At 40.5% G+C, this 27292-nt stretch overlaps 1 protein-coding gene across 8 annotated transcripts in view; it reads left to right on the top strand.

Annotated features, from left to right (window-relative positions):
* Window positions 1-27292, top strand: part of EBF1 (EBF transcription factor 1) — a 284251-nt gene that overhangs the window by 177514 nt on the left and 79445 nt on the right. For 4 of the 8 annotated variants that reach the window (XM_075056932.1, XM_075056931.1, XM_075056936.1 and 1 more), the window contains exon 8: window positions 7715-7832. In XM_075056932.1, the coding sequence (XP_074913033.1) occupies window positions 7715-7832 (118 nt within the window). Of the gene's footprint in view, window positions 1-7714; window positions 7857-27292 lie in introns of all 8 variants that reach the window. The other 4 variants (XM_075056930.1, XM_075056928.1, XM_075056934.1 and 1 more) reach the window with 1 other exon arrangement.

Here is a 27292-nt window from a genome sequence, read left to right as displayed (position 1 = left end):
CATCTCCACGGGAAGTGAAAGCATGAAAAGGAAAAATCAAAATGACCTCACTGTTGTTTTAGGTTATGGGGCTACCCTGCTCTGAGATATTCTCTTCTGCCTGGGGAACTATTTGCCTTCATGTAAACACTAAGTGAGCACCATGTTTATTGGAAGGGGCAGAGAAGGGTATAAAAGCAATTAATAAAATCAGGCTCGTGGCTACACTTCAGCAGTTATTCTTCAGCAGTGCTAAAGACTCAAACATGCATCAATGGGCTGAAGTTCTAGCCCTGTAGTCAGCACTTGGAAAAAACTACCATTGGGTGTATCTTTCTTGGCATGCTTTGGGCTGGTATTTTGCCGCTGTTGCAGCATGTGGCAGCGGGGCTTGGGAACTGTGGTATCAATACAGCTTCAGATGGCCAAGGAGATTTTTTTTTTGCTACACCTATGTCTACAACTACTTTTGGGATCCAGTACAGCACTGTCCCTTGGGAAGATGCTCTGCACTTGCCTTCTGCAGTGCTGGCAGCAGAGTGGTGTGGTGGCAATGCTGAGAAATAGTTGCTCCAACCCTTTTACTGAAGATGTGGTCCTTTGGCTGTGCCAATAATGCATTACCTGAGTATGTGCTGCATAAAAATGTGGGGTAGAGAGCCAAAGGACCTTCTCTTTTGAGGAGGAGTGTATGTGGCCCAAGGAGAAAACATGATAGAGTCAGTCAGTGGGGTTTTGCCTCAGGGTTTTGAGGAAGAAATAGGAGATTTGTCCCATAGACTACCTGGGTCTCTGGAGGAAGACAACTCCAAAAGATGGCTGCTTTCTGAAGTAGCGGAGGACCTGGTTTGCTTCTTTTCCAGCATTGTCACACTTAAATAAAAGTGCTAAATGCTATGTAAATGGCGATATTATTTATATGTAGAACATATGTCTTTTGTTGAACTGCTTAATTGCAACAACACTGGAAGGCAGAAGGGTGTTATTTGCCCCTCTGAGCATAGAAGTGCAGAAGTGAGAAGATGTGGCCACAGTGATTAAATTAATCCGTATAAGAGCTAGCAGTAGCATGGCAGAGCCCTCAGCTTCTCACCCCGCACTGCTCCCTCCATCACGTTTCTCCTGTGATTGTCACTGAAAGAGAAAGTGGAAAAAGGACTCTCACTAGCACAGGGATTTAGGCCAAGCAGTCACCCCTGGGGCCTGTCAGAGCTTGCTTCACAACATGTACACTCTGCTGGGTTTGTGCTCGTCCAGGCTCGAGGCTGATTTTCATATGGTAATGCCTTTGCATGTTCTCTCAGAACAGCAATCAGGAGCCTGTGTCGGCGAGTAGGTAGGACATAGGAAAGGTTGTTGATCTCTTGACTTGTAAAGACATTCTGTCATACAAACCCAGCTTCACAGCAGTTGAGCTTTCCGTGTGTAAACAGAGACTGCTTAATTACACAGGTCATGTCAATTAGTGTGACCTTAGCATTTTCAAGAAATTAATCACTTTCAGCCAAGTGAACCACTCATACTATAATACAGGGTGGTATTGAAGCTTGCAGCATTCTGTTAAGTGCCCGGGTTTATTGTTTTACAATAGCTGCTTTTGTTTCTTTTCTTTTCTTTTTCTTTTTTTTTTTCTTTTAAATTTTGAACTTGTTGCTCTTAGCAATATACTTCTTAAAATAAAACAGCCAGACTCTACAGAGTCCAGGCTTCATTTATCATTTCTTAGGGTGAAAAGGACCAAGCATATACATAGTATCTCAATGATATGATGCACCTAGATGTTTGAGACAACGTTGTACAGGAACCAAGTGAAATCTGGGCCCCTGTGAAATCAGCGAAGGGTTTGCTATCAGCTATGTTTGAAATGTTGCCAGTGGCTTATAAGGTCCCTAACAGTTATGTCAAAGTTCTGGTTAAAATCCATGAAAGTAAGGTATTTCCAGATACTTTTAAAAGAGTAGCATACTTGTTTTACAAATAAAAAATGGAGACTTTCCCTTGCTTTACTTCATTCCCCTATCTGTGCTGGACTGTTAAGCTGCCCAGAGATTTGTCATCTTTTGGCCACGGTCTTTCATTCTTCAGTCCCCCCAAATTGCTAGGAGTTATTAGAACACAGATTATGGTTTTGGTGGGAGAAACAGTGAAGGGCCAGGGGCACAAGTCTTGTGCTATCTAAGGACCAGCCCTCCGGTAACTTTCCTTTCTTAGCAGTTTTTAGGTTTTTTATCCTGCATCAGGGAATTGTCTGATTATCATATGGTATGAGAGAGGTTAAGAAAGTACAGGGAAGAGGCAGAGTGTGTGTTGATTCAGGCGACCTGTGTGTGAAACTTCATTCGGACTCACATATAGAAATTAATTAGGAAGTTTTATCCTGAACTTCGCATGCAAATGTAGTGGAGTGATAAGCCTAACATAAAAGCAGTTGTGGGCCTGGAAGGAAATACATTTCTCTGCATGTCTGAGATGTCCAGGCACGTGACAACTGAAGCGGTGTCGAATGCCAGCAAAAGTGTGTGCTGGAGCAGTGCTGGCCCTGGCTGTGTCAGTTGTGTCTCTATTAGCAGAAGGAGACAGCCAGAGAGGAGAAAAGTATAGTACGATGCAGGGACTCAAGGCAGTTGAGTTGAATGTTCAACTGTGCTACAGACTCCCTGCTTGTCCTTGAGAAAATCGTTTCATCTCTGTGTTTCATCAGCCCGATTGCACAAAATTGGTGCCCTTGGTGATATCATATATTGTCACCTTTTTCCAACCTTGCCTTTTTATTCTAGAAACCCCATGGAGCAGATGCTCCATTTGGTTTTGCATTCTTCATCACAATCAGTCGACAATCTTGGTAGGACTGGCGGTAGTGCCCCAGTTAGGGTGGTAATAATAATACCAAGTAGATGGTATCACGGGTGAACTCTGCCCAGATTTTATTTTGTAGCACTAAAAACTCATTCGTACAACCTAAACAGTTTTGTATGTTATTGTAATTAATGAAACCCAGGTGCCCTAGTTATCTTGTTGTACTCTTGTTTTAGCACAACTGCTTGCAAACTGACACATGTCAAGTTTTAATTTAGAGGAAACTTTTCAGACTGAGTCACTGCATAAAACCCCAAACATTCATTTATTATGAAACCCTTGAAAGTCACTTAGAAATTGCCATGCTGTTTGATTCTGTTACCACAACCTCTTACTCGGCCTAGGCTGCTAGTTTGCCTCCATGGGACGCTGCCACTCATGTTTGAATTGAAGCCACTTGTGTCTTATTGCAAATTTGCATATGAGACAGAGATGATACTTCACGAATCCCAGATAATGGAATTTGGACATGCAAGGCTCCATCCCCAGAGAAGGGAAAGGCCAAAAAAAAGGGCTGAAAAATAGCAGTGAGAGTTGCGGCCCAATTCAACAAGGTAATTAAGCGCCCAGCCTGTCCTCGAGCACGTGAGCAAAATTACTGAATGTATTGTACTTATGTGCTTTAATTTAAGCACCTTACTAAGTGTCTTGTTAAACCGAAAGTGATTTTTAGTTACTAGAAGAAAGCAAGCAACACATTGTAGGAAGAGGTCACCAAGTGGTGATGAAAATAAAGATGTTGCTGAAGCCATTTCTGCGTAGCTTTCAGAAGAGCAGCAAGCACTGAGTTACAGGTTTAACACTAGTGACAAACTTCAAACCTGGAAATCATAATCAGATTTTCTCTGTCTTTGCCACTGGATGTTGGGGACATCGCAAAAATATCAGAACCCTCACCATACGTTGGAGAAAATTGAAAGCACAAGGAACATGCTGTGTCTTAATCAGTTAGCAAAGCTTAATGGGCTGTGGTTAAAAATGAGGAGTCATACAATGCTTAATTTTGATATATTAGGTGAGGTACTATAACAAATAAACAGGCCGAGTGCTAAACAGGATAAATAGCTTGATCTCCAGGCTCTTGGTCTCTGAATTTTTTCTTTTTTTTTTAAACTAAGCTCCAAAGTATTCACAAACTGGACTATTTAATGGCAGGCAGAATAATTCACAGAGCTGTGATACGTTAATGCAGTTGATAGTGCCAACTTCATTGAAGAAAGTTGTAAACTGATGTGTTTCTTTCATACTTCTGTCTCCCCTGGTGTTGATAAAGGATTTAAATGCAAAATCTATGAAGGGCTAAAGCTAAAGCTCAAAATCATTTTCCATGTTTGCCTGTCCCAAATTAAAACTGTGTTTTGTTGACAAAATTTGGAAAGGTTTGAGATTTGGCAGGCCTGGTTGTCCCTGTGCTTACATTAATGTGTCAGCACCTCATTAATCATTTATTAAACTGTAGTGTGCCTTTCCCTCTGCTATGGTCTGTGTTTTAGGATGTCTCAGTACCCATTTCACATATACTTTGGCTCTCCCCTCCCCCTAATTTTATGATTTCTCCACAAATTAGTTTTAGCATGTGCTTTAACTTGAACATATCCCAGTCATTTCAAAATCAAAATGAGGAGAGTGTAGTATTTTTTTAGATTAAAAAATATGAGTAGAACTTGTAAATATGTAAGTGCTCTGTAGCGATCCAAGTATGTAACTGTGGCACACAATATTCAAGGTGTATTTTTTCTCTGTTAATAATTAGGGGGATTAATATTTTGTTAGTGCAGTGTATGTTCAATATTCCTGTATTAATGAGATTTTGCATTTAAAGAATTGGGCAGTAAGTGTGTGCTGCTTCTTACAGATGCACTATGAGTAAGACAGATACATGAGAGTAACCACTTTTTTTTCTGCATTTCCTGAGACTGGAAACAGTTTCTTTTGGGGATTCCTTTTATAGTTTCTTCTGCTAACGACACCAGAGAACCACACCAATGTGGTCTCTTTGTAGTAAATCAAACTTTCTGTTTAGGAGGTAGGTAGGAAGACACTGTTAAGTAATTCAAAATATGTTGCATCAACAGTTTCGGAAACCTGAGGGGGGGAAAACTAAATGTAGATTTACTCAAATAAAACTGACCTCACTAGGATTGTTTCCTCGAGTTCTTCCCTAGAAAGGTGCATGTATAGCAACAGCTGCTTATATGTATGATTTTCACAGGTTTGAGACCTACCTTGCTGTTATTACCCTTGACCCATTATTCTTCTGGAATCCTATTTCTAGAAACATTCAAAAGTTTGAGTTTCTGCACAGGATTGATCAGCTTCAGTGGGAAATCTGTGTGTCCCTATATGGTTTTAGGATTGGGGACAATATTTTATGTTGTAGCCATTGTTATTAGTTGTAATAGTGTTAATTTTCATATGCATCTAAACAGACCCATAGAAGAAGATAAGGAGCTGGCATAAATCATGGAGCTGTGACAGGCAATGCCAGCTAAGGATTTGGCTCAAAATCCCAGTTGCAAAGAATTTACAATGGTTGCAAGTGCACAAATAAGATTGCAAACCCTGAGCCACTTACTATAAGATCATATTTTATTGAAAATATCATAAACTTTATTCTATCCCTCAGGAATGCAATGGATAAATTACTTTTGAAATCCCTTTTGGAATTTTATATATAGGGCTTGGGTTTTTTTTCCCCTTAGTTTGATTTCAGAAGAACTTACCTATAGTGTTTGGTGCTTTCTTTTTCCCAAATTTCCATCTGTAAGAGCTCTTGAATCATTTATTCTGTATTTTAATATCTTTCACTTAAAACACGCACAAAAATCTATTGCCTGGAATGCCATTCTGAGGGACGGGTTTAGGATCCTTTAGATGTAAACTATTCTCTTTTGTATTCTGCTTTTTAAAGACAAAGTCTTTGGGATTAACTATGGGCAGTTTAGCAACTTTGCTTACTTTATATTTTTGAGCATTTTAATTGGTGGTCAGAAATAGGTGGACATTTTTTTCTTTAACTTTTTTTTTTTTAGATCCCATTCAAGTGATGAAATTGAATTGTTGTAAGCGATCCTTTAAGTGTCCCCATTTGACCAACTTTGAGAGGCAGCAGCTTCCTGAGAGAGTTGAAGCAATGTTTGCCAATCCTTGTAAAGCATTTCACCTCTTCAGAGGCTAAAGCCTCTCAAAACCAAGAACAATTAAAGCGAGAGCCTTTCAGAGCGACTGGGGAATTCAGCAAAATAAATCAGAAATCCTCTGCCGTGGCTCTGGAGGCTTGCCTCATTATAAGAGCAGATCTATTAGCCCCCTTGCCATTGTCTTTCATTTCTCAAGTGAGGTGATTCTAATTAAATTAATCTGCATGTCAATCTATCGGTGATCAATCAAAAGGGCTGAGGTCCCCCTTTGCGGCAGTGTGCTTGCGGCTGACAGGGGCTGATAATGGAGGAAGAAATAAACTGTCGAGCAAAGTTAATTAGTCAACATAATAGGTGGATTAAACAGGAGCTGCTGATTGCTGTTTCACATGTCGAAGCATGAGGTGGGAGCTGAAACTGCAATTAACAGACAATTATTATATTTGGTTGTAAGAGGTCGCATGAATAAACATATCTCTGTGGGTTTCAGTTTTTAATCCCTTTCCCTGTTCAATGTAAGGAGAAGTGTAGGTCATTTCTTCTTATTGTTTTAGTCAAAGTTCTCAAAGGCGATGCGTGCTCCTGGCAAACCAGCAGTCAGCTGAAGGCCAAATCTTTGGCTGGGGTAAAACCCTGGGAATGCCATACTTTGCTGGGAAAAGACTGTGGGAGGGCACAGCTGAATGAAAGCCAGGGAAACTATGAGGTCGCTTGGTCTGAGCGGGGTGGGAGAAGACCGGGTGAGATTAGCTTGCAGCTCTGCCAGGGACTTGCCCCACGCATCCCCTGCTTCCTCCACGATGGTTCGTGGCTCGGGTGCCCCCAGCCTGAGCAGGGATTTCCTATAGGATGGTGCCTGCTGAACCTCAAGGTTGAGAGGTCCCTCTGGACACCTCTGAGCAGTTGGGTCTCCTACTCTGGACCCAACCCTTACCTGTTTGCCCCCGCTGGGTTGGCTCCTCTCCTGCCCCGGGCTGCTCTGGAGAGAAGTAGTGTTTGATCCTGCCTCCAGGGCAGTGCTTCTCTGTCTTCCTCCCTTCGCCTCAAACCAAATCCGAGGTGTTGACATTGAGATAAGTTGAGAAATACAAATAATTCTAATGCTGGATAAATAGGGTTGTGTTCTCCAGATCAAGACCTCACTGTCAAGCGTGCGTGTGTACACAAACATACCTATATGTACTCCCTAAGATAGAGCTTGGGAGAAATTTGGGCAAGTCCAACAACCTGTAGTGACTGTACCAAGGGGAGAGCAGTAGAGAAGGGTGGGGGTGAGGTGTGCAACAACTCTCATTGCAACTTCACAAAATACATTTTTATTTTCTTTTATTCTGAATTGCTTCTCCTTTGCAACGTGAACAGCTCTATCTCCTTCAGCATGGAAACTGAAGGATAATTTAGGTTGAAACACAGCTGCCCTTGTATATAGGGGAAAAAATACTTAATAAAGATCCTCTTGTTAAAATGATGGTTAACAGTGTGCCGTCTGCCATGCAGCTACAAACTCTGCAATTTGACTTAAAACTGCATCAAAAGCTTTCGATGCCAAAGACCCACTCATCAATAGCGTCTCTTGTTAGATTTGTACAGCATAAGCACCAGTTATTATGCGAAATAGCTATGCAATTTTCTACAGCTCCCAGCTGTTATTTATTTAACTGAGTTTATTACACTCTGTGCTTCTTAAAAAACATACATATATATCCAAATTTTCCTCCATTTTGCTCTTGTGCTTGCAGGTTGTGGTGTCTACAACAGTCAATGTTGATGGCCATGTGTTGGCAGTGTCGGACAATATGTTTGTACACAACAATTCCAAGCACGGGCGGAGAGCTAGAAGACTTGATCCCTCGGAAGGTACGCCTTCTTATCTGGAACATGGTAGGCATATCATTTTCATTGGTTGGCATTGCTACTTTAAATGTGGATTTATTTGGTTTGTGTCTCTGGCTACTGGTTGTATCAAATTGTCCTGTAACAGTTTATACCTTTGGGACTGGATATTTTAAAGAGACCGGCTTCCAGACCAAAGGCGCAATTTTTCAAGTAGGTTGGCACTAAATGTAATGAAATGACAAACCAGTAAGCAAACATGGGTGCAGAGTTTGTCCTGTGTGTCAGTGAAGTGTGGTGATTTCTTTTTTTTTTTTTCAGTTGCATTTATTCAGCACCCAAAATTGGATTTTGATCTTTTCCAAATTGCCTTGATTTTTAAATGTGCATCTAAAGGATGTTGCATATTTTCTGAAGTGCTCAGCACCCAAATTTCACATTGGATTTCTTCTATCTATAGAGTGCTGAGCTCTCTAGGAGATCCAGCTGTTCCTTTGAATTGCCCTAAATGAAAGCAGAGCCCTTTTGGAAATCCATCTGCTTACTCAAGCCATGGATGAGTGTTCTCTTCTGGCTCCAGCTGTGCCAGCTGAGGAAGTTGCTCTTCCCTGCATGCCACAGCTGCTTGCCTCTCCTCCCTGCTGCAGGCTATTCTCCACCATGGACGTGCCAGCTAAGATGGTTGTCGAATTGCTCCCTAGTCTCCTTCAGTCCAAAGAAGTTCCTTTGAGTTAAACAGTTTAAATAATAACTCTTTGCCAATCTAGCTTATTTTGCTGAAATGATTGAAGGAGAAATGGTGCAAGGCAATTTGTCTGGTTTTTCTGAAAGGGCAGTAAACCCCAGCAAGGGTGGGATGGGGGCACGTGGCTGGAAGCAGCCTGGAGGGCAGTAATCTTTTCCGTAGGATCAGCTGGTCCTGGAAGAGAACATCTGCTGGTGACTAGGTGCTTAAAATGGGAGTTGTTGAGTGCAAATGTACTTTCAAAAATCTGGATTTGATTAATGTTTTGTTTTGCTCTTTGTCCTCAAAGCTGATGACTACTACTGAAAAACAAAACAAAAACAGAGGGCATTTCACTCCCCTCTCCCTGTTCCAGCTTGGTAGAATAGCTCTTTGTCTTCAAAGCTGTTTGTAATCCTAAATTCAATAGGTGCTTGCTCCCTCTAAGACATGTGTACCCTCAGCTTCCATTGAAGTAGTTGAGTGTAGAAGGCACCAGTCCTTTATGCTGGTTTGTTTCACAAATATTTGCCAAGGATCTGATGAATAATTAAATAGATTTTTCCAAAGAGTTTGAAGAAACCAGATAAAATTTTCTCTGGGAAAGCGAATGCCACTCAGAAAGATGTTAACTAGATATGTTAAAAGAAATTATTAATACTGAGAAATAGGCAAATGTGTGGGTTTCTACTACTCAGTGGATTCCTGTGGAAATAGCTTTCTATTCTGTTTATGCTTTTAGGCATCAGTCCTGCAAGCACTTATGCATATATTTAAGATTATGTGCACATATGGTCCTGTTGGGATCAATGAGGCTTCTTGTGTCAGTAAAGTTGAGGGTATTGATAAGTGTTTGCAGAATCGGGTCTGTAGTTCACACTTACTAACCTAAAATTCTTAGCTCAGCAGCGTTTCTCATTATATAAACATAACTTACATCTGTATTTATTTAGCTCTAACTTTTTATGTAGGCTATGAGCCATTTTCAGCCATAATTCATGTTATAGAAATTTTTTTTCATCCTGCCAACAACCTAATTTAATAAACAAACCACTGTCATAATTTTTGCTGAATTTTTGTAAGGAGTGTATGAACTCTGTCTTTATTAATTAGCAGAAGGCAGAACGTTACAAAAGGAAACTTCCCGCTGTTCAACTTTGTGATCTTTCCATTAAGTCTAGCCTTTCAAAAAAACACTCCTATTTTTTACTTATATTCCTACTAAAGTAGATGCCATATTTCTCCCCCCCCCCCCCCCCCCCCCCGCTGTCTTCTCAGTACATGCTTTTGGTCAAGGCAATACTTACTTTCTCATACATAAATGTTCTTATTCCCATGCATCTCATTTTACCACAGCTATCGTTCCCACTCCTACTACCTGAAGGATCCTATTAGCAAAAAGAAACAAAAAAAGATAATGCTATGCTTACATATCTACACAAACCTTAGTTACTGTGCTAACATTAAAAGTCAACATCTGCAAAATATCTCCATGTGTACATTTTGTGGGAAAGGTGATTTTTCTAATCTACTTTCTCAGGCACCTCTCAAGCAACCTCATAAAGCAACCACTAGTAAATTCTTACTTTTGAATAGCAGCCTCCACACAACAAAATTGCACTCTTCCCAAAGGCTTGGTGGAGCCTTTCTTTATAACCTAAATCCTTCACTCCAGCTCTCCAGGAATTCTATGCACATTTGAGTCCAAGAGACAGGAAAAAAAATTTTAAAAAACCGCAGTAACTGATTAAATGTTGTTATTAGATGTCTAAAACATTTAACTGAATGAAAAAAAAAAAAAAGGAAAAGTCTCAACTGGGCTTAATGCTATTGAATTTTGGGCAACCACCACAAACCTTAGACTCATTGAAACAGATGGCAGTTTCCTCCACTGAAATTAATTTTTACTTTTAGTTTGAGTCCCAAAGTATATTATTTTTCTTCATTTTTTTTTAATTTTTATCTCAGATAATATCTTCAAGTGTAAGTAGCAGAGACAGTTTGTTTGCCTTTCCTCTTTCCAACTTTTCTGCCTCCCTCAGGAGGAGCACAGATTGGCCTGAACAGTTATCTGTAAATGGTGAAATGGGAAGCTAACGTAGTCGTGGCTAGTTTGTCTCTAGTTTATTGCTCTGCTGAGCAACTTCTGACCATAGGTTTTAAATGCTGGGATCTAACTATAATATGCCCTTGACCAAATGTATTCCCATGTACTTTTCTAGATGTTTAACTCTTTAACACAAATATCCCATCGCAATAGGGATGAATGCCTGACTCTGTGAGGACTGGGGAAAGGGGAGAGGGGATGTAGCAAGAAGGTGTGCTGTGTGCCTAGTTCAGTTAGACAATAGCCAGCTTATTTTTCCTTACAAAGTTGCATTGGGACATGCTGCTCTTAAACATGGATTTGCAGTTTATGTGACACCTAAAAGAGACTTTGAGTGCCAAAAAGCTGGAAAGAAGGCTTTACCTCCCAAGCCACTCAGGAGCCTGGTGTCTCCACATTTGGGTTTTACCATCTCATTAGCAGGTAGCCTGGATTATTTTTGGGACATCCAACACATCTCTATTTATATCTTGCTTGTGAGACAGCAAAATGAAAGTTCTTTTTCGTAGCTCATCTCTCTGAATATAACTAGGAACCTAGATCATGGTTTCATATCTACACACTGTCCTCCTTGAAAACAGTGGGTTAAAAAGCTCGTATTTCAAATAAATATATAGCTATCTTTCAAAAGTAATAGTTGGCAAAGGCCAATTATTTCATACATCTCTGTGTGGTATAAATAGGGTAAGCCACAGTAATCTGTGGTTTTCAATAATTATCACTTTTTCATTCACAAATATTTGGATCCTCACTTGTTTTATATTTATGGTAAACCAGAAAGCCTGTGTGGTTGACCTTTCTAAATTGTACATATATAGTAAGATGTATAGAGAAGAGCCAATAGGCCCCAACTAGTAAAATATATTTCAGCTTGTAGTTCATCCCAGGGTGTCAATTTTAAAAGCAAAATCTTTCCAATGCAATTGAAGTGAGTAGCTTATGGAAGGGGGGAATTCTGACAGGGTTTGCAACAACCCTTTTCAAGTTTACCAGCATGAAGTCCACCGCTGCAGATGTCTGCAAAGTTTCCAGTTAAAACTCATATTGCTGCAAAGTAAGAATTCTTTTTCCCCCCAAATCTTTGAATGGCTTTACAAGAATGTAAAACCAATTGCAGCATCAGTTTCTCTATTATTTTTCCTCACTGGCAGAATGCAATGCCCTCGAAAAATGATAGTCCCTGAGACCCTGTCAGTTTGCATGCTCTAACACTTTATTATCTAATGATCTAATATGCAACAAGGCAAAGAGGGGGTGCTTATCACCCTGACAGGATGCCTAAGAGAAGTGACTAAATTACTTTATGTACCATTAGCGCTAGCTGCCACGGTGAACTCACTGTGAGCATTTATGCAAATATTCCTGAATATATTCAAGTGGCCTTGTCAGGAAGACGACTGACAAGCAGCTTAAATGCTTTGGTTTTTAAAGGGACAGTTTTATTTCTTTTTCTTTTCCTTCTTCCTCCTCCTCCTCCTCCATAGGAGAGCACTGAAGAATTAGGTGACGGTGAGGTTTGCTGGCAATCTGATTCTGAGTCAGCTCAACAGCAGCAAAAGATGAAAGATGCAGGGTAGAAATAGGGACAAATTATAAGACATGATGTCAGAATTCGCAGATGGAAACAGAGACAAACATGATTTCTAAAGCAATGTCCTGCCCTTATTTTAATATGAAATATACATAAATCTTTGTGTGTGTCTGTATCTAAAATAGGTCATTATATAGCAAAACCATTATTAGTGGCTGCCTTATACTGGAAATGATAGTGCATGGCTGGATTATTTGATCACTCTATTGTGGTACCTGAAACAGTCAAGCTTTCACAATCTTGTTTTAGTTCATGATAGTAGTGAGTGATTCAGAGTGGTTGCTGTCTGCAGGTGCAAAACCTCCTACAGTAAATGAAGAGTAGTAGTTGCCGTGCCTCAGCTCGGTATGTCAGGTAGATCCTCTCGTCAGCAGTGGGGCATTTAAAGTGCTTTTCTTGCCAATCCTGCCCACCCTGGGCAATCTGAGAGCCCACAGTCACCACAGTAGGCACGTTCACAGATTTTTATACTAGGTCTTCAGATTTGTGATTGCTAGGCTGTGTCTTTGTTGATTAGATATTTTCTATTTAGGTTAATAAAAAAGGGAAGTTTTTCCCCACCTTATAAACTATTTTGAGAGGATAATCTTTAAAATAAAACGTTGAGACTGACTGCCTTTAAGTATCATTGTTATCTAGTCTGACTGTAACAGAATTGTTGAGAACGGTCATTGTATACCTTGAATTTAGCTGCATGTGCTGGGCACACCAGCTGATGGTTCCTGAAAGATGCTCAGAAATCTTAGTGACCTGGGTCTTGTGCTGTAGGTGGCTTTGCCACAACATTAACCACTACGTTTTTGGTGTGTGGAGAGTCATGAAGAGGATGGCCCTACCAGCTCCATTTCAACCATTTCAAACCTGAATCCCTTGGTGTTGCATGTGTCCATGCTAGTCGATGAAGGTGTTCATACAAGACAGACTACTGACTGGAGCAAAAACTATTAGCAAGTTGAGAAAGGTTAATCTTCAATACTTGATACATTTTACCCTTAGATGGTATAGATTCAGATGCTTAATCAAAGTTAGGGACTACTGCATTCACAGACAGGCCAGGTTTAAACAAAGAAACCTTAATGTTTGACTTTTCATCTATGGATGGAAGCACCTGTTATATCTTAGTGCTTCACTTAAGAATGTTTTTATGATTATGTGGAAAATATACACACACAAGCTTTTTCTGCACCGTATCATTCCATGTAGAGAAATGCAGTGGGCTTGATTTATTATTTAGAAGGGAAATATTGAAAAAAAATATTAGGATTCTACCACTCTACTTGAGGGGATCTTGTATGTTATTCTGAGTTACGTCTGCTTTCTAATTTATTTTCTATGAGGGAAGAATACCTAGGGTTGTTGGACATCTCTATGCATACACAAGGGAAAAAATGTGACTTTCAGAACATTGCACAACATGGATAGTAATAACAGTAAGTGAGCCTTGATATACTGAAGGATTGCAAAACTTCAAGCTGGAAATAATTTTCTTTACTTTTGCCAAGTTGTCTTTTTCATATCGGTTCCTTCATAAATGCAGTGACTCATAAATTCAGGCAATTTTTTACATAATGGCTTGTTATGTGTTCTTGGAGCTTGACCTCACCGAGCGTATAATATTAACCTCTTCGCTGCCCTGTGGACTTACTGTATGTTTCTAATATAAGTGAACACACCAGGTCTGGATTAGTCCAGTATATGTACTCAAATGGAGCTAGAGCATTTGTCCCTCTGAAGAGACAAAGCATGGCCAGAAAGTTAAGGTTCTTCACTTGAGAGAATTTCTGGAAAAAAACTCCAATATGATCTCAACAAGATTTTAACTCTGGGGACCATTGAAGTAAGTTGCCAAAACTGTGGCAGGTTGTCTGCAGGTTGCAAATGTTAAGTCAGGATGTGGTATCTTCCTAAAAAGTACACAGCAGGTCGGGGAGAGGTTAAGGGTTTGAGTAATTCCTCACGCAGGAGTTGCTGGGTGAGATTCTCTAGTGGGTGCTCTGCTGTATGTCAGGGTGTGTGATCGAAATGGTCCTTTCAGGAGTAAAATCTTGGGATCCGTCAGGTTAACAAAACGTAGCAGAGCTCAGATTTGTGCAGCTCCAATTTAGGTCTCCAAAACTGTGTTAACTAAATTGTGCCCCACTGAATTATGCTGATGTCTTTTTCTAGTCTTCACCAGAGCAGAGTAGCTGTCTTCAGGCCCAGACCCCTGCTTCCTCTTTGGATATTACTGAGAATTTCACAAGAACGGGGTGGGTGGGTAGGTGGAGCTGCCCTTCTCACAGCCCGTCATGTCCAACAGAAAGCAGAAAATCTTCTGTTTCTATTTGTCTAGGTCATAAATCAGCCATTAAGGAGAGGTACTCAAAAGCTTAGAGTATCTGGCTGCTGCAATTTTGATCTTTCAAAATTTATTTTTAGTCTGAGGCTAAATGAAAGCAAGATTTTAATGATTTTCTGGGAGGCGGATTTTTAATGGTTGATTTTGGGAAGGAGATTGCAGAATTTCAGTTCTGCCATTAGGCTGTAGGTATTTCATGAAGTTGGAGGTTTTAGTTTGTGATTTTTTACATTATTTAAACATTATTTCATAACATATATGTACTAACACTGCTGCTGCCATGTCACAGGAGACTTAAGAGATACCATCTAAAGTATTCTAGTCTTTAATAAAAAGGATTGCTGTTACATAATGCCCATGGAAATACCTGCTGAAAAGTCAAGTCTGGGTACTCCAGCTACCACAGTTAGAAAGGATTCCTGCTTGACAGTCACTTGTCAGGGATCTAGTGGCACGTTTAATCGAAAAAGGAAAAAATGCTACAATGGAAGCTGGAGACACCTTGATTTTAAAAAGATAAGGTGTGGCAGTTTCTACCCATGAGCAGCTGCCCTTCATGTTTTTCAAATAAATGAAAAATAAAACAGCCCTTCCCCCAGAATATCTAAACAATGTCAAGCTGTGATATGTTGTTACCCTCTATTGTTATGAAGATGTCACGAATTCATGGAAAAATAGTACCTGGATGAAGATGGAGCACATTTTGTGAATTTCCCAGAGGAGCTTTCAGAACTGTGCTCCCAAAATTGCAAAAAGAAGAAAACATGGGGAAAACTGTCATTAAAATTTGATAGAGATTTGTGCGAAAAAAACCTGTTTTGTTACAGCAGACAGATAAGAGAGAAAAGTTCAGATGGAAATTCTCCAGCCACCATGAGAGTTGACTCTTATTTGGAGAGTTCGACCAACCACTTTCTGAAGGTTTGAGGTTTCTCTCCAGACCTCAGAGGAATCGGAGTACAGTTATGCAAGTAGAAGAACCTTAGCTACTCTGTTTGGCAGAAACTTCACAGCTACCAGTACAGGAGAACATTCAGTAGCACTCAAATAGGCAATGAATATTCATAGATAATGAGCATTCATTACATTTCAATTTGCTTTGCTGGCCACCATGTCACTAATACAATGGCATCATAAGAGAGAAGAATGACATTAGAATTAGAGAAATGTTTGAGAGATACTGCACCGTATGGCAGTGAAGTTCTGCCAGACGTTGTTTTCCCAACCTTCCAAAATGTGCACACCAGCAAATGACAAAACATTATATTATTGTAATATGATTAATATTATTTCTGAACAAATTCCTCTAACTTAGCTTTTTTATTATAGGACACCTTTACTGTTGTTATGTTGGGAAAAGATGTTTTTTCACTCCAGTCCCCTGCTGATTTGGGCAGAGTACAAAGGAAAAGGATTTTGTGAATTGTGGTTTGTAAATGAAGACCAAGAACTAGTGATTTTTTGAGAACTCATCTGGATGTCGTAAAAGGTCATGATTATCAAAGAACGGTGTTCACAGCAGTTTGCAGGTATCTGGACACTTCCAAATGTTTCATGTTAGGCATCCCAGTATTTAAATACCCCAAAGCAATCAGTGATGATGAAAAGTCTCTGTTCCAATGGAACTTATGTCCAAAGCTGTGAATCAGCTGAGTGCTAACAATCTCAGGATTAATTTTTTGTTTAGATGAAAATTTTCCACAGAATTGTCATTTAGAATATTCTGATTAGAAAAATTCACAAATAATGAACTCAGTATTTTTTGCATCTCAGGCTGCACGTCTTCTCATTGAACTGAGAGAAGACCGGTGTGAGCATTCGAGTCTCTCTCTTGCTGTCCATTGCAGGCTGCCTGCCAAGTGTTTCCCCAGCAAAATGAGTATTTGACAAAGCTCCTCCACATCCGAGGAAATGAGTTAATAGCATAAACCAGGAAACTGATGCAGAAAATGGAACCCACCAGGGTGGGATGTTTGGAGTGGTTATTCTAATCTGGGTTGCCATCTGAAAATTATTAATGTTAGTAGTAAAGAATAAAAATAAACTACTAATAATTAATATTGGAATGGAGACAGGCTTTGTGTTTGGCCCAAATCCAGAATACAAGATTTTCAGGAGTGCATGGCATTGCAAAAAGCTTGCTTTCATTAAAGCCAGTAGTACAACTTCATAAAATGTTTTTTAAAATCTTAGCCCAAACTGTTTGCTGAGCATAACCAGAAAGCTTTGTGTGTCACAATTAGTCCTTTCTGCTTCCCACCTTCATTCCATGAATTTATAGTTCTCTTTGTGACAGAACAAATCTTTAGCGTGAAAGTGACTGTAATATAAGCAGTGCTGGTTTATGACCTCATTGAGTGAAGTGAATAGGGTTAGGAAGTTTATTAAAAAGATCAAGAATAAAGTTTTATGAAAAACTTGTCTGAAATTTAGCAGTTTAAATTTATTTCTCAAAAGTAATTCAGACATTTAGATGTGCAAGTTATGGTACAAGGGCCACTGTGAAATGCTTAACAAGATACTGTCCTTTGTGGAGTGGATGTTTAGGACTTTCTGAACTTCTGATCCATTTTTGTGAGTCAAGTGGTCACTCAAAAGTGTAGGTACCCAAAAGTGTAGGTACCCCAAAGCAATCTTTTTGGAAATACTTAGACCTAAAGCTCTCAAAGCGCCAAGGTGCCTAAAGCTGCAGGTAGGTGTTTAGTGGGATTTTTAAAACTCTGGCTACAGAATTTCTATGCCTGTCTGCCAGGTAGTTTGAAAATTCCATTAGGTGCTTACTGGAACCACTGGACAGCTGGGTGCTTCCAAAAATCTGGTCCCAAATGCTGCAGGAACCTTTGTGCTTTTTACTGTACTACTGTTGAAGTGTCTGTTAGCAATGGGAGTATAAGGAAATTCAAAATTAATTATGTTTGGTTAATACCATATCATTATGGTTTTGTAGCAAGTCTCTCGGAGGTTCTGTATCTATCTCGTGAAAAAGCAAAGTGTGTTTCCCACAGAGGTCCCTTTTGGGTTGTGAAATGGCAGCAGACGTGCTAGATCTCCCCCGCTGCTGGAGACTGAACAGACAGCTCGCGTTGCTGTTCGCTGAAAACCCGGGCTTGCATATGGAATTCATAGGTTTGGTGTTACCTGATCCATGCTGAGAGGGAAGGCCAGCACTCGGAGGTAAATTGCAGGCCTGACCGCAACGCTGCTCATCTTTCCAGCTGCAGCTTTAATTTGTGGGTTGGGGTTTGAGGTCACAGCGCTTTGCCGCAGTACGTTGAGGTGAGAGCATCGCTCAACTTCCTGGGCTCTTTGAGGAGATGAAGAGAGGGAAAAAAATATTTCTGACCAGACTTGGCTCTCTGAGGCACTGAAAAGTAAAGCAACTCTGATTAGGGGCACTTTGGGGGAAATTATCCCTTTCCTGGGATTGTGACCTTGAAGGCGACGGCGAGTGCTGCCTCCTCATTCAGCCCTGAGTCTGAGCAGAGGTGCCTGCTGGAAAGCCCAGAGTCAGGTGCCTGTTCAGTATCGGCTGCCAAATATTTTTTATGGGGTTGCTTCTGGCTGCTTCCTACCTATGCTATCGTCTTGCCGAGGTCCCTTGGTACTTTTGGGAGCCAGCACGGAACTCCCGGTCTCTGGGCTTCCAGAGGTGTCTGCCCATCTCTGCTCGTTGTATTGCGGAAAGAGGATCCTAATTTAGGCAGACTGCCTCACCCAGCCAGAGCTGGAGTCTGACTTTTTACATGCTGCAATGCCTTAGGTAGGTGGTCTGAATATGGCCCTAAATAAATAAATAAAAACATAGCATGACTTTATCAGACACATTGAAAGAACAACTTCTCTAAGCATTTGTAGGCTTGAGTCCAAAGTATTCACTCAGATTTTCAGCGTGTTGGTTTTATGTGGTGTCATTGCTGGACAAATACTATGAACTATAAATATATTTTTATGCTTGTGTTTTTGCAAGTAAAGCCTAAATGGCTGGGAGAGGGTGCTTGATCCTGCATTCAGAGCAGCACAAAGAACAGAGGAGGAACACAGTCTGAAAGACACTGCACAGGAGAGACAAGGGGGTCTCAGTCTTTGCGATGCAATCAGGGCTTCTGCTTGAAATGCAATTCAGGTTACATCGTCTCCATTGCTGTCCCGCTGCCATCACAAACATGGGCTGAGTATTACATTGCATTCCTGAATCAAACCTCCCTAATAATGATGGTAATAATAATAATAATAACATTATTATTTTGTTTATTTTTCTTATCCACCCTTTGCATTCCAGGTAGTCATTAGTTTGTAGCGTATTTCTGGCCAGGACAGCAATTTAGTTAAACCTTCTGATTGCTGGGATGCTTTTCTTAACCAAAGAGCCAGATTCCCTACCTTTTCCCTTGGCCCGGGGCCTGGAAATCCGAGGCCATCCATCGGACCTCGGTCTCTCCGTTGGCAGCTCTGCGTAACCTGTCACAGAGACAGCCTGAGCACAATTTTTGCACATGATGAATATGGATCTTTGCTGCATCTGGCAGGCTGCAACAATGAATGCAGAAGACTGTCATTAATAGATAATAAAAGCAGAAAGCAACATTAATGGGAATAAGCTCTTCTTTTACTGGGACTGATTATTACTTTTTTCTTGGCCTGTGACTAGATGGAGCAGCAAATAACAGCTACCAACACTGTGTGCACGCATGTGTTTTGTTGTTGGCTGGTTTTTAATCTGGAATATTTAACCATGGTATCTTCAAAGTGCGATTGTGTCATACATTCTCATACACTAATAGATTTCAAAGATGAAGAGCCTTGCTGCTTTGTGTTTAGTCATGCCTTCATCTATAAATTTATGGCAGTATTATGGTTTAATGAATTGAACAAGTCCCAGAACAACAACAAAAATGCCTTTTTGTTTGAATTTAGATATTGCATACTTTGTTCTTCAAACGAATAATAAAATCAATATGTTTCTTTAGTGGTAAACTTCAGGCTAACTTCATCTCACATTACTAATCAAGTACTCAAGGATACGTGTGTGCACATATACATATGCGTGTGCGTCTGTGTGGTAAACAGGCGCTTTCAGTCATGGTGCTAGACATAGGCTGAACATTCGTATTCCAATAGTGATAGGCAAACCTCCGAGAACAGATGGAGCAGAGTTCAGCACAAAGGTTTAATCCTATCAGGATGATTCCTGTATGGCCATCTGGATAATCCGGTGCACAAATTCAGTGCCTGTTAAAAATACAACGTAGGCCAAGATTAGCGTCACAGATTTTCCACTAGACTTGTTCATATTTGACTTTATGATTCTCAGACTCCAGAAAATTGCATTAGAGAGCAGCCTGTGATTTGTGAGAGAAATCAGACAACAAATAAGAACTCTTAGGGTACTTGAATTTCCCTTGAAGAAACTGGATTACAGGCACTCCCTGTCCCTGCCACAACTGCTTTGTGTTTCTATGCGGGTTGTTCTGTTTCTGAAAGATGATTACTGCGAGCTCTCTGTTGTGGGCAGACTTTCTCAATTCTGCTGAACAAAGAGACTTCAGCTAAAAATTGATTTAAGTTGGGGCTCTTGTTTTTATCAGGATGAAATAAATTCTTTGTTTGCTGTAGAATCCATCTCAGGTGAACTTATGATTGTTGCGCTATATAATATAGTGGGGGTTTTAATGGATTGGGGGGGCAGAGTTCCATTTTTTTTCTTTGTGATGGTGAAAGATTCCATAAAAGTTCAACTGATACTAATATTTAATTTAGGGGAGTGAGAATTCAGATTTAGATTGAACTCTACGTTTCATCTAGAGTAGTTTGAGTATCATTGACTAAATCTCGCCAGTGTGGCCATAATGTACCAGTGTACATCTGAACATCAAGACTTGCTGCTGGTGTGCTTGGGATGCTGAGCTTTTTATGCCTTGCAGGGATGGCATGCTGTAGCTCGTGAGCTTTTATCTAGTCCTGTGTTCTGACTCTAGACAGATTTGCTGTGGGAGATTTACAGTTTTGTTAAGGCACTGATGGAAAATAAAAGAGAGAAAATGAGACCAAGGTGATGGTGAAACAAAACATGAATTTAGAAATAGCACCCGCCTGCCCTTCTGTTAGGTTGGGATTCAGCAAAACAGTAAACTACAGGGTTAACATTAAGCAAATTACTAGTTCCATCCCATAAAATGCTCTGCTGGTTCAGGACCTGAGTTAGCAGCACTGAAGGACCAGTCAGTTAAATTAAGTAGGTTTTGGGGTATGCGAGCTATGCAGCGTTGTTTGTTTTGACAGACTTTTAGGGTTGATTTCTATTATACATTTTGGGCTTCCATTCACAAGGTTGCCTTCATCCTCACCCAGAAATTGCATCAGTGCAGCTATTTTTAAACTTTAGTGAACTTAAACAGATGCAGTCTCCTTTCTGGACATGCTTATTGTTTTTAAAATAGTCATATTGGCTTAGCTGGGCTCTGTAACTTCATCAGCGGAAGTTAAATCAGTAGGAAGCCATTGAAATTGAAATTGAAGTAGGAGAGGCATATAGGATTTTTTCACTGTTTTACTAACAAAGCTTTTAAAATCCACATTCAGATAAAATGGTGCAATCCCACGCATATATCACACCTTAGTCCCCTACATGCCGTTGCCTTTGGCTGCCTGTCTTTTACAAACACTGCTCCTGCGCCTTTGCAAGTGACCCCGTGGGATGGAGGAAGGAGCGAAGAACTTGAGGTGCAATAATCTGGGGGCTCATAGTAAAGCATTCCTCTTGCTTGGGGGCAAAATGTGCCTGTGCATCCCTGAGGGAGGAGAGCGCACCGCAGCAGTCACTGGTTTGGTGCTTGGGTCTGAGCAAACTTGTCCCCAGTTGTGAAGCGGGAAGCACTGCCAATATTTGGTAGACCTGGCATGATATTCTTGGACGCGCTGTTTCTTCTCCTGGTCCAGTGTGTTTATATCCTCTGTGCAACCGAGCTGCCCAAGATAACAGAGACCGCGTCTGCTGGAGCTGAGTTGCTGCATTGGTTTAGGCAGAGTGCTATGTTTGGCCGAGGCCACCCACAACAGTTTCTTCATGGCTGACTCAAAATGAAAATCTTCCAGCTTTGAGGCAAAAATAATGAATGCAAAAATTATAGCTTAAAATCTGCTTGAAATTTCCTTGAAATAATAAATCAGAACAGTGCATCAAAAAATTTCACAATAAAATTGTTAGGCTTCTTGAAAAAGAGAGTGTGAGAGAGCAGACATGTATATATATATATTTTTCAAGAAAATTATGTATGTATTATTTACTTTTATATAAATATCCATGTTTGGGCTGAACCTGTATATTGAATTTAACCAAATTTTTAAGGGCTTTTGCACCATTGCATTTTTATTGGGGAATTTATTATTTGCCAAACAAACATGACAGAACTCTCTTCTGGAGGTTAAGTCTTACCAGCTTGCAGTGAGATGCTAAGGACTCTTATTGTTTTATTAATTTTTGGAAAGCAGGAGGTACCTACCAAAGTAAAAAACAAACAAGCAAAAAAAACCCCAGAACTTCCTTTGTGGTGTGTAAGTTTAAAAGAATGAACAAAAATGCATATCTTGCAGTCATATAGAGATACTTAGGTTATTGTTTTCATGGAAATGTTTTAAGTAAAATACACAGCAGATTTTTTTGTAACACATCTCTTATTATTCAGGATTGCCTCCTTTTTCCATGCGATCATTTTTCAGGCAGTGATCAACAACTGAGAGCTTTGGAAATCATTAAGGAAAGAGAAACACAGAGGACTCCATGAAATGTAACTTTGCTAGCTGAGGCATCAGCAAGGATAAAAGAGAAACACTGGCTTAAGTACTGATTCTAGGTGGAATATTATCCCAGATAATTTACATTTTCAGTTCCCATTAATGGGAACTGAGCATCCAAAATGTTAGGCAGAAAATCACAGCCAATACCTTTAATTTCACTACTTGAAAACAGAAACAAAGGCAACCTTCCCTCCCTTCCCCCAACTTGGAGGGATTGCACGTCACGTATATTTTTGGTTCGGTGATTTCACCCAGTGCAGACGTCATGAAGAACCAGGAGGAGGTTGCCATTTTTGGCAGGGTGTTGTAATCTTTAAAGCTTGCAAATGGTAAGTCCGAAATATCAAGATGTTGTAAAGGAGGGAGCTGGGGAGGGGGAGCAGGGCATCACATCCTCGTGCCTGTGTTGCATAAAGCTGCGTGAGTTATCTCGTTGAGAGGGAAACCTCTGTTACCCTGTTTCCTGCACAGCAGCTGCTTATTGTCAGGAGAGAATAGGAGAGAGAGCAGGCTGCGATATGAAAAAGGAAAGCAGGAAGATCATCACTTTACTAAGATAAACAGCAAATGCATTGTTTAGCTTAAGAGTGAAGATTTAATGCTGCAGTACAATATGTAAAAACTCTGCCACATTCCTTTTCCCTCAAGGATGTATGACTAACCCGTTGGGCTGGTCCTGGGGACTTTTCCCACCCAGGCTGGTTTGGTAAAGTTCAGTTGCTTTCAGTTGCTTGTGGTGGATACAGCTCCGGCAATGCCTCCGCACACTAGATGGGAATGGTACCATTGCGTGGGCACGCGAACTTTCACCATGCTCAAAGCAGGTGAGCAGATGATGACAACTCCTGCTTCTCAGGAATGAGAATATTATTTCCGAAAAAAACAAACCCAAACCAGCCCAAGTCAACCCCCCCCCTCCCCCAATATTTGGTTCGTTCTCTCAAACTGGAAAATTTTGGAAAAATGATAATTTTCAGTTTCGAAAAAAACCCACTCTCCCATGATAAAATCAATCTGTTAAAATGCTTAATGTGTAAAATCCACAATGAACAATGATGAATGGAATAGCCCTTCCCACCTGTATAACACCTATGTAAATCTATAATTCAAGAAGGGAAGAAAAAAATGTTTTTCTCCCCTTTTAAAGAGAAAGATACCTTGCCAAGCTAAAATTGTTGATCAAAAAGGCCTTGAGCATCCCAACAAGTGCTGCACACCTTCGGCTCCAGAGTGCTGTGGGAAAGGGATTTAGGCTCAGATCATTCCTGGGCACTGACTTGCTCAGAGTCGCAAACCGTATGTCATTTCAACAGCTATGAGGTACCTGAGGGAAGATCTACACCAGATGATATAAAAATGCTGTAGAAATCCCAGAGTTAGCACTGAGTCACTGCTACGTTTGACTCTCTGCAACACAGAGTAGACGTAGCAGCTCAGTTCCTGAAATTGGTGTATCAGCATTAGTATGTGGGCTCTGCTGCTGCAAGTTCTCGTGTCAGGTTGGATGAGCTCTGCACTGCACAGGTGGTCTACATGTAACCTAAGTATTTTTTGAAATGGGAAACCCCAGTTGCGTATATATTACATAGCTCTTGGCAGCTTTGCACAGAGCACTGCCCAACTGTCCTAAAAAATCTGGTTCCTTATTCTGCAACTTCTTCAGCTGGGTTTTTAAGCACTTAAGTGGTTTGTTGCATCACAACTTCAGTAAGTCATGGTTTTGAGTGCTTAAAACCGATTTTCTTGATATGCTGAAAATCAGTAGTTTGGTGAAAGCATTTAACAGGTTGCAGGATCAGACCCATAAACTGTAGGTTAATCTGTGGCTCGTTTATATATTTAGCCTGGAATTAGGTTTTACCCAAGAAAAAAAAAGAAAATTAAATTAAACTCGAGATATTTTCAGTACTTTCTCTAAGATGAGACATAAATTCCCTGTTCCTCTGAATTCCCAGTTTGAACTGCCTTTATGCAACTCCCCTTGCGTGTCACAATACTCTTAAAGAGAAGAAAAATAAAAGTACGTACCCCATCATTTAAACTCCTGTTGTGATGCAGCAACTGTTGTCAGAGCCTCATCTATGGAATAATGGAGGATGAAACCACACTTCATGAGAAAAACTGCAGGCGAGGTCATTCTTACAGTCACCAGCACAAACTGGATATTAATCATAGAGCAAACACATTTCAGAAGCTAAATAAGAGCAGTCCCAGAGCCCTGCTGATAGCTGTGCATCCCACTAATTCACCTCAGTGAACATTTACCTCTAAGCTCAATTAACCCTTATTCCAAGGCCACCCATAAACTTTGCGATATGAGATGTCCAGTATGTGTTCGTGAGGGACTTGAATCGGCAGCTCATTGATTCTGTAAATTCAGGTGTTCGATGCTCCCTCCTGAGGGTGTCTGGTATTTCTTCTGTCTTCAGGTGCTATTTGAGGCAGATAGAGATTCTCCGGAGGCAGACGGATGGTGATGTGGGGGAGAGGGATTTCCTAGTGCGATTGCCTGCACACAAAGTTAGTTGTTAAGCATGTACAAGAAGCTATGAGGAGACATTATTGCTGTTGTTTTGTTATTATTATTATTGTTGTTGTTATTAGTATTATTAGTGCCATTATCATTCTCCCTTCCAAGCATCGTTCAGAGGCAAATTGGAAATGTGGTAATTAGGCCCTGACTGGTAGTGTAGTACTAGTGTCCTGAGCCAAAGTTCAACACCCTGAAATGAAATTTAAACCAATTAATCTGTTAGATTTTTATCGCTTGTCCGTGTTTTCTCAGCAATTCCCTCAGCACGCGGCCTTTGATCAACTCTCATACAAAAGCTAAAATGTGTGCCTGCTGCTAGCAAGATGGGGCTGACATTAACATGGCACTCATAAAACAATCAGAGCAGTGAAGCCCTCAAACAGACAGGGCATAGTAATATTTAATAAAAGCGCACACATAATCTTCAGAATTAGCATTTTGTGCCTTGCAGTACCTTTGGGAGAAGAGCTTTTATTTGTGGAGTGATCATTATTATAACAAAGAAGAGCTACCTAATAATTTCCACTTTAACTCTGCAATATGCCACGAGCATTTCTGAACCATTATGCTAAACTGTGGCGGGGTAATCATTTTATTGTCACAGTTTGAAGGAAGAAAAATCCCCTGTATATCAGTAGCTAGGGGAGTACGGGAACACAGGAACACACTGACACACACAGCACACGACGAAAAACTTTTCCTTTTTGCTACCTGTGTGCTGAAGTTGGTGCCTACCATCATTTGTATGGAAGGTGATAAGATTCTAACAATGTGTATATTCTGAAAGAAGATGAAGATTTCAAAAAACATTGTTTCCCTTGAAAGTCATTAAGGTTTTTGCTCATAAATCCTTAAAATTTAATGATAGAGACCTTAGCTTTGAAGTCAGTGGCAAAATTCCCTTTGGCTTCAATAAATTTGGGATTGCAGTGCCTCTCTCTAACATCTATATCTGTTAACTCAAACCGCCGGAGCAGCACAATGAAACATGTCAGATGTTAGCACTGATTTGCCTTGATATTATGCAAAGAAGGAGAGCAGCTCATTAAGACTTATAACCGTTGGGCCATTTCAGCAGGTGGAGGATATGGCCACATCACCTTCAGCAAGGAGCTGCAAGGTCCGTGCCTGCAGTTGGAGGGGTAATATTTAGTTTTTCCTCAGTCTAATGACTGTTCTGAGAACGTGCAGCAAATGTAATACACTCATGCCAGAGTCTTAAAATCTTATTTGATTGTTAGGCTACCAAACTCTTTCGGTTTTGGTTGTAGTTGGCTGCCAGCTGTTCATTTAAAAAAACCCTTGTTTATGTGTATAAGAATGTGTTATTATTCTTTTTCATTATCATTCTTCTCTGGACTTAAAGTCCATTCATATTATCAAGCATGTACACTTCATTGCCTTTACTAGAACTGGTCTACAGTCCTTTACTGCATTTTTTTATCAGTGATGTTTCAGACTTCAACTAAAATAAAATCTCTTTTTCTGCAGAATAAACATAAATTTTTAATATTTGTTTTAAAAACACCATTTTAGAAATGATGCTTTGGTGTTACAGAAGGACATGTAAAGTGGTAATATTTTGAAACAAAGTATTTTGGTTTTCTTGGAAATATTAAAAAGTGTTATAGTTAATTCCAGATAGAGATTCTGGAAGTTTGCATTCTGCAAAAAAGTGCTCTGTACTTTGGTTTCTCTTGTGACCAAAACAAAATGTAGAAAAATCAAGGTCTCCAATGAAAAGCTTATTCTGCCCAGCTCTGTTTTTCTGGGGTTGCACAGAAGTAAACACCTTCCAGACAGCTCTTTGAAAGTTGCCAAATGATTAACAAGAGAAATATGAAGAGCTTGAGGGCCTGAGCTGGCCAGACATTTGTACCAGGGGCATAAATAGAGCTGAGGTCATCGCCTCGCCCCCCTCCCAGCATCACCTGTGGTGACGCTGGCAAACGGGACCCGATTCTTCCATGCTCCTTCCTGGTGCTCCAAGGAAAGAGCCTGGAAAGGGCAAAGTTTTAGTAAGACCAATGTCCCAAATGACACTGCCTGTTGCAATATGTCATTGTATAAACATGTTTTGTGCCTTCAAAAACAGGTAGCAGTCTGGATGCCTCCCTTGGCACGTCTCCTCGGGCTTTTTCGGGGTGCAGCCCTTCAGCACAGCTTCCCTTGGGGGCAGCGCCTTTGTGCAGCCCTTCCAGTCTTTACAGACACTTGCATTTTAAGATAAGAGAAGCTCTGTGGGGAAAGTTGGGAAGTCCCATTGGTTTTTGTGACTGATCCCAAAGGAAAATAATGTTCTGAAGTCTTCTGGGAACGCACGGCGCTTTTGCTGCTTCTCGGGTAGTGCCTGCGAAGGGTACCAACCTGCCCTGCTTATTAAACCACCAAGTCCTG

Source organism: Buteo buteo, chromosome 24 (genome assembly GCF_964188355.1).
Source record: "Buteo buteo chromosome 24, bButBut1.hap1.1, whole genome shotgun sequence".
In the NCBI taxonomy this organism is placed as follows: domain Eukaryota; kingdom Metazoa; phylum Chordata; class Aves; order Accipitriformes; family Accipitridae; genus Buteo; species Buteo buteo.
Note: the sequence above shows the minus strand (reverse complement) of the source record. Positions and strands in the feature narration are given on the sequence as shown.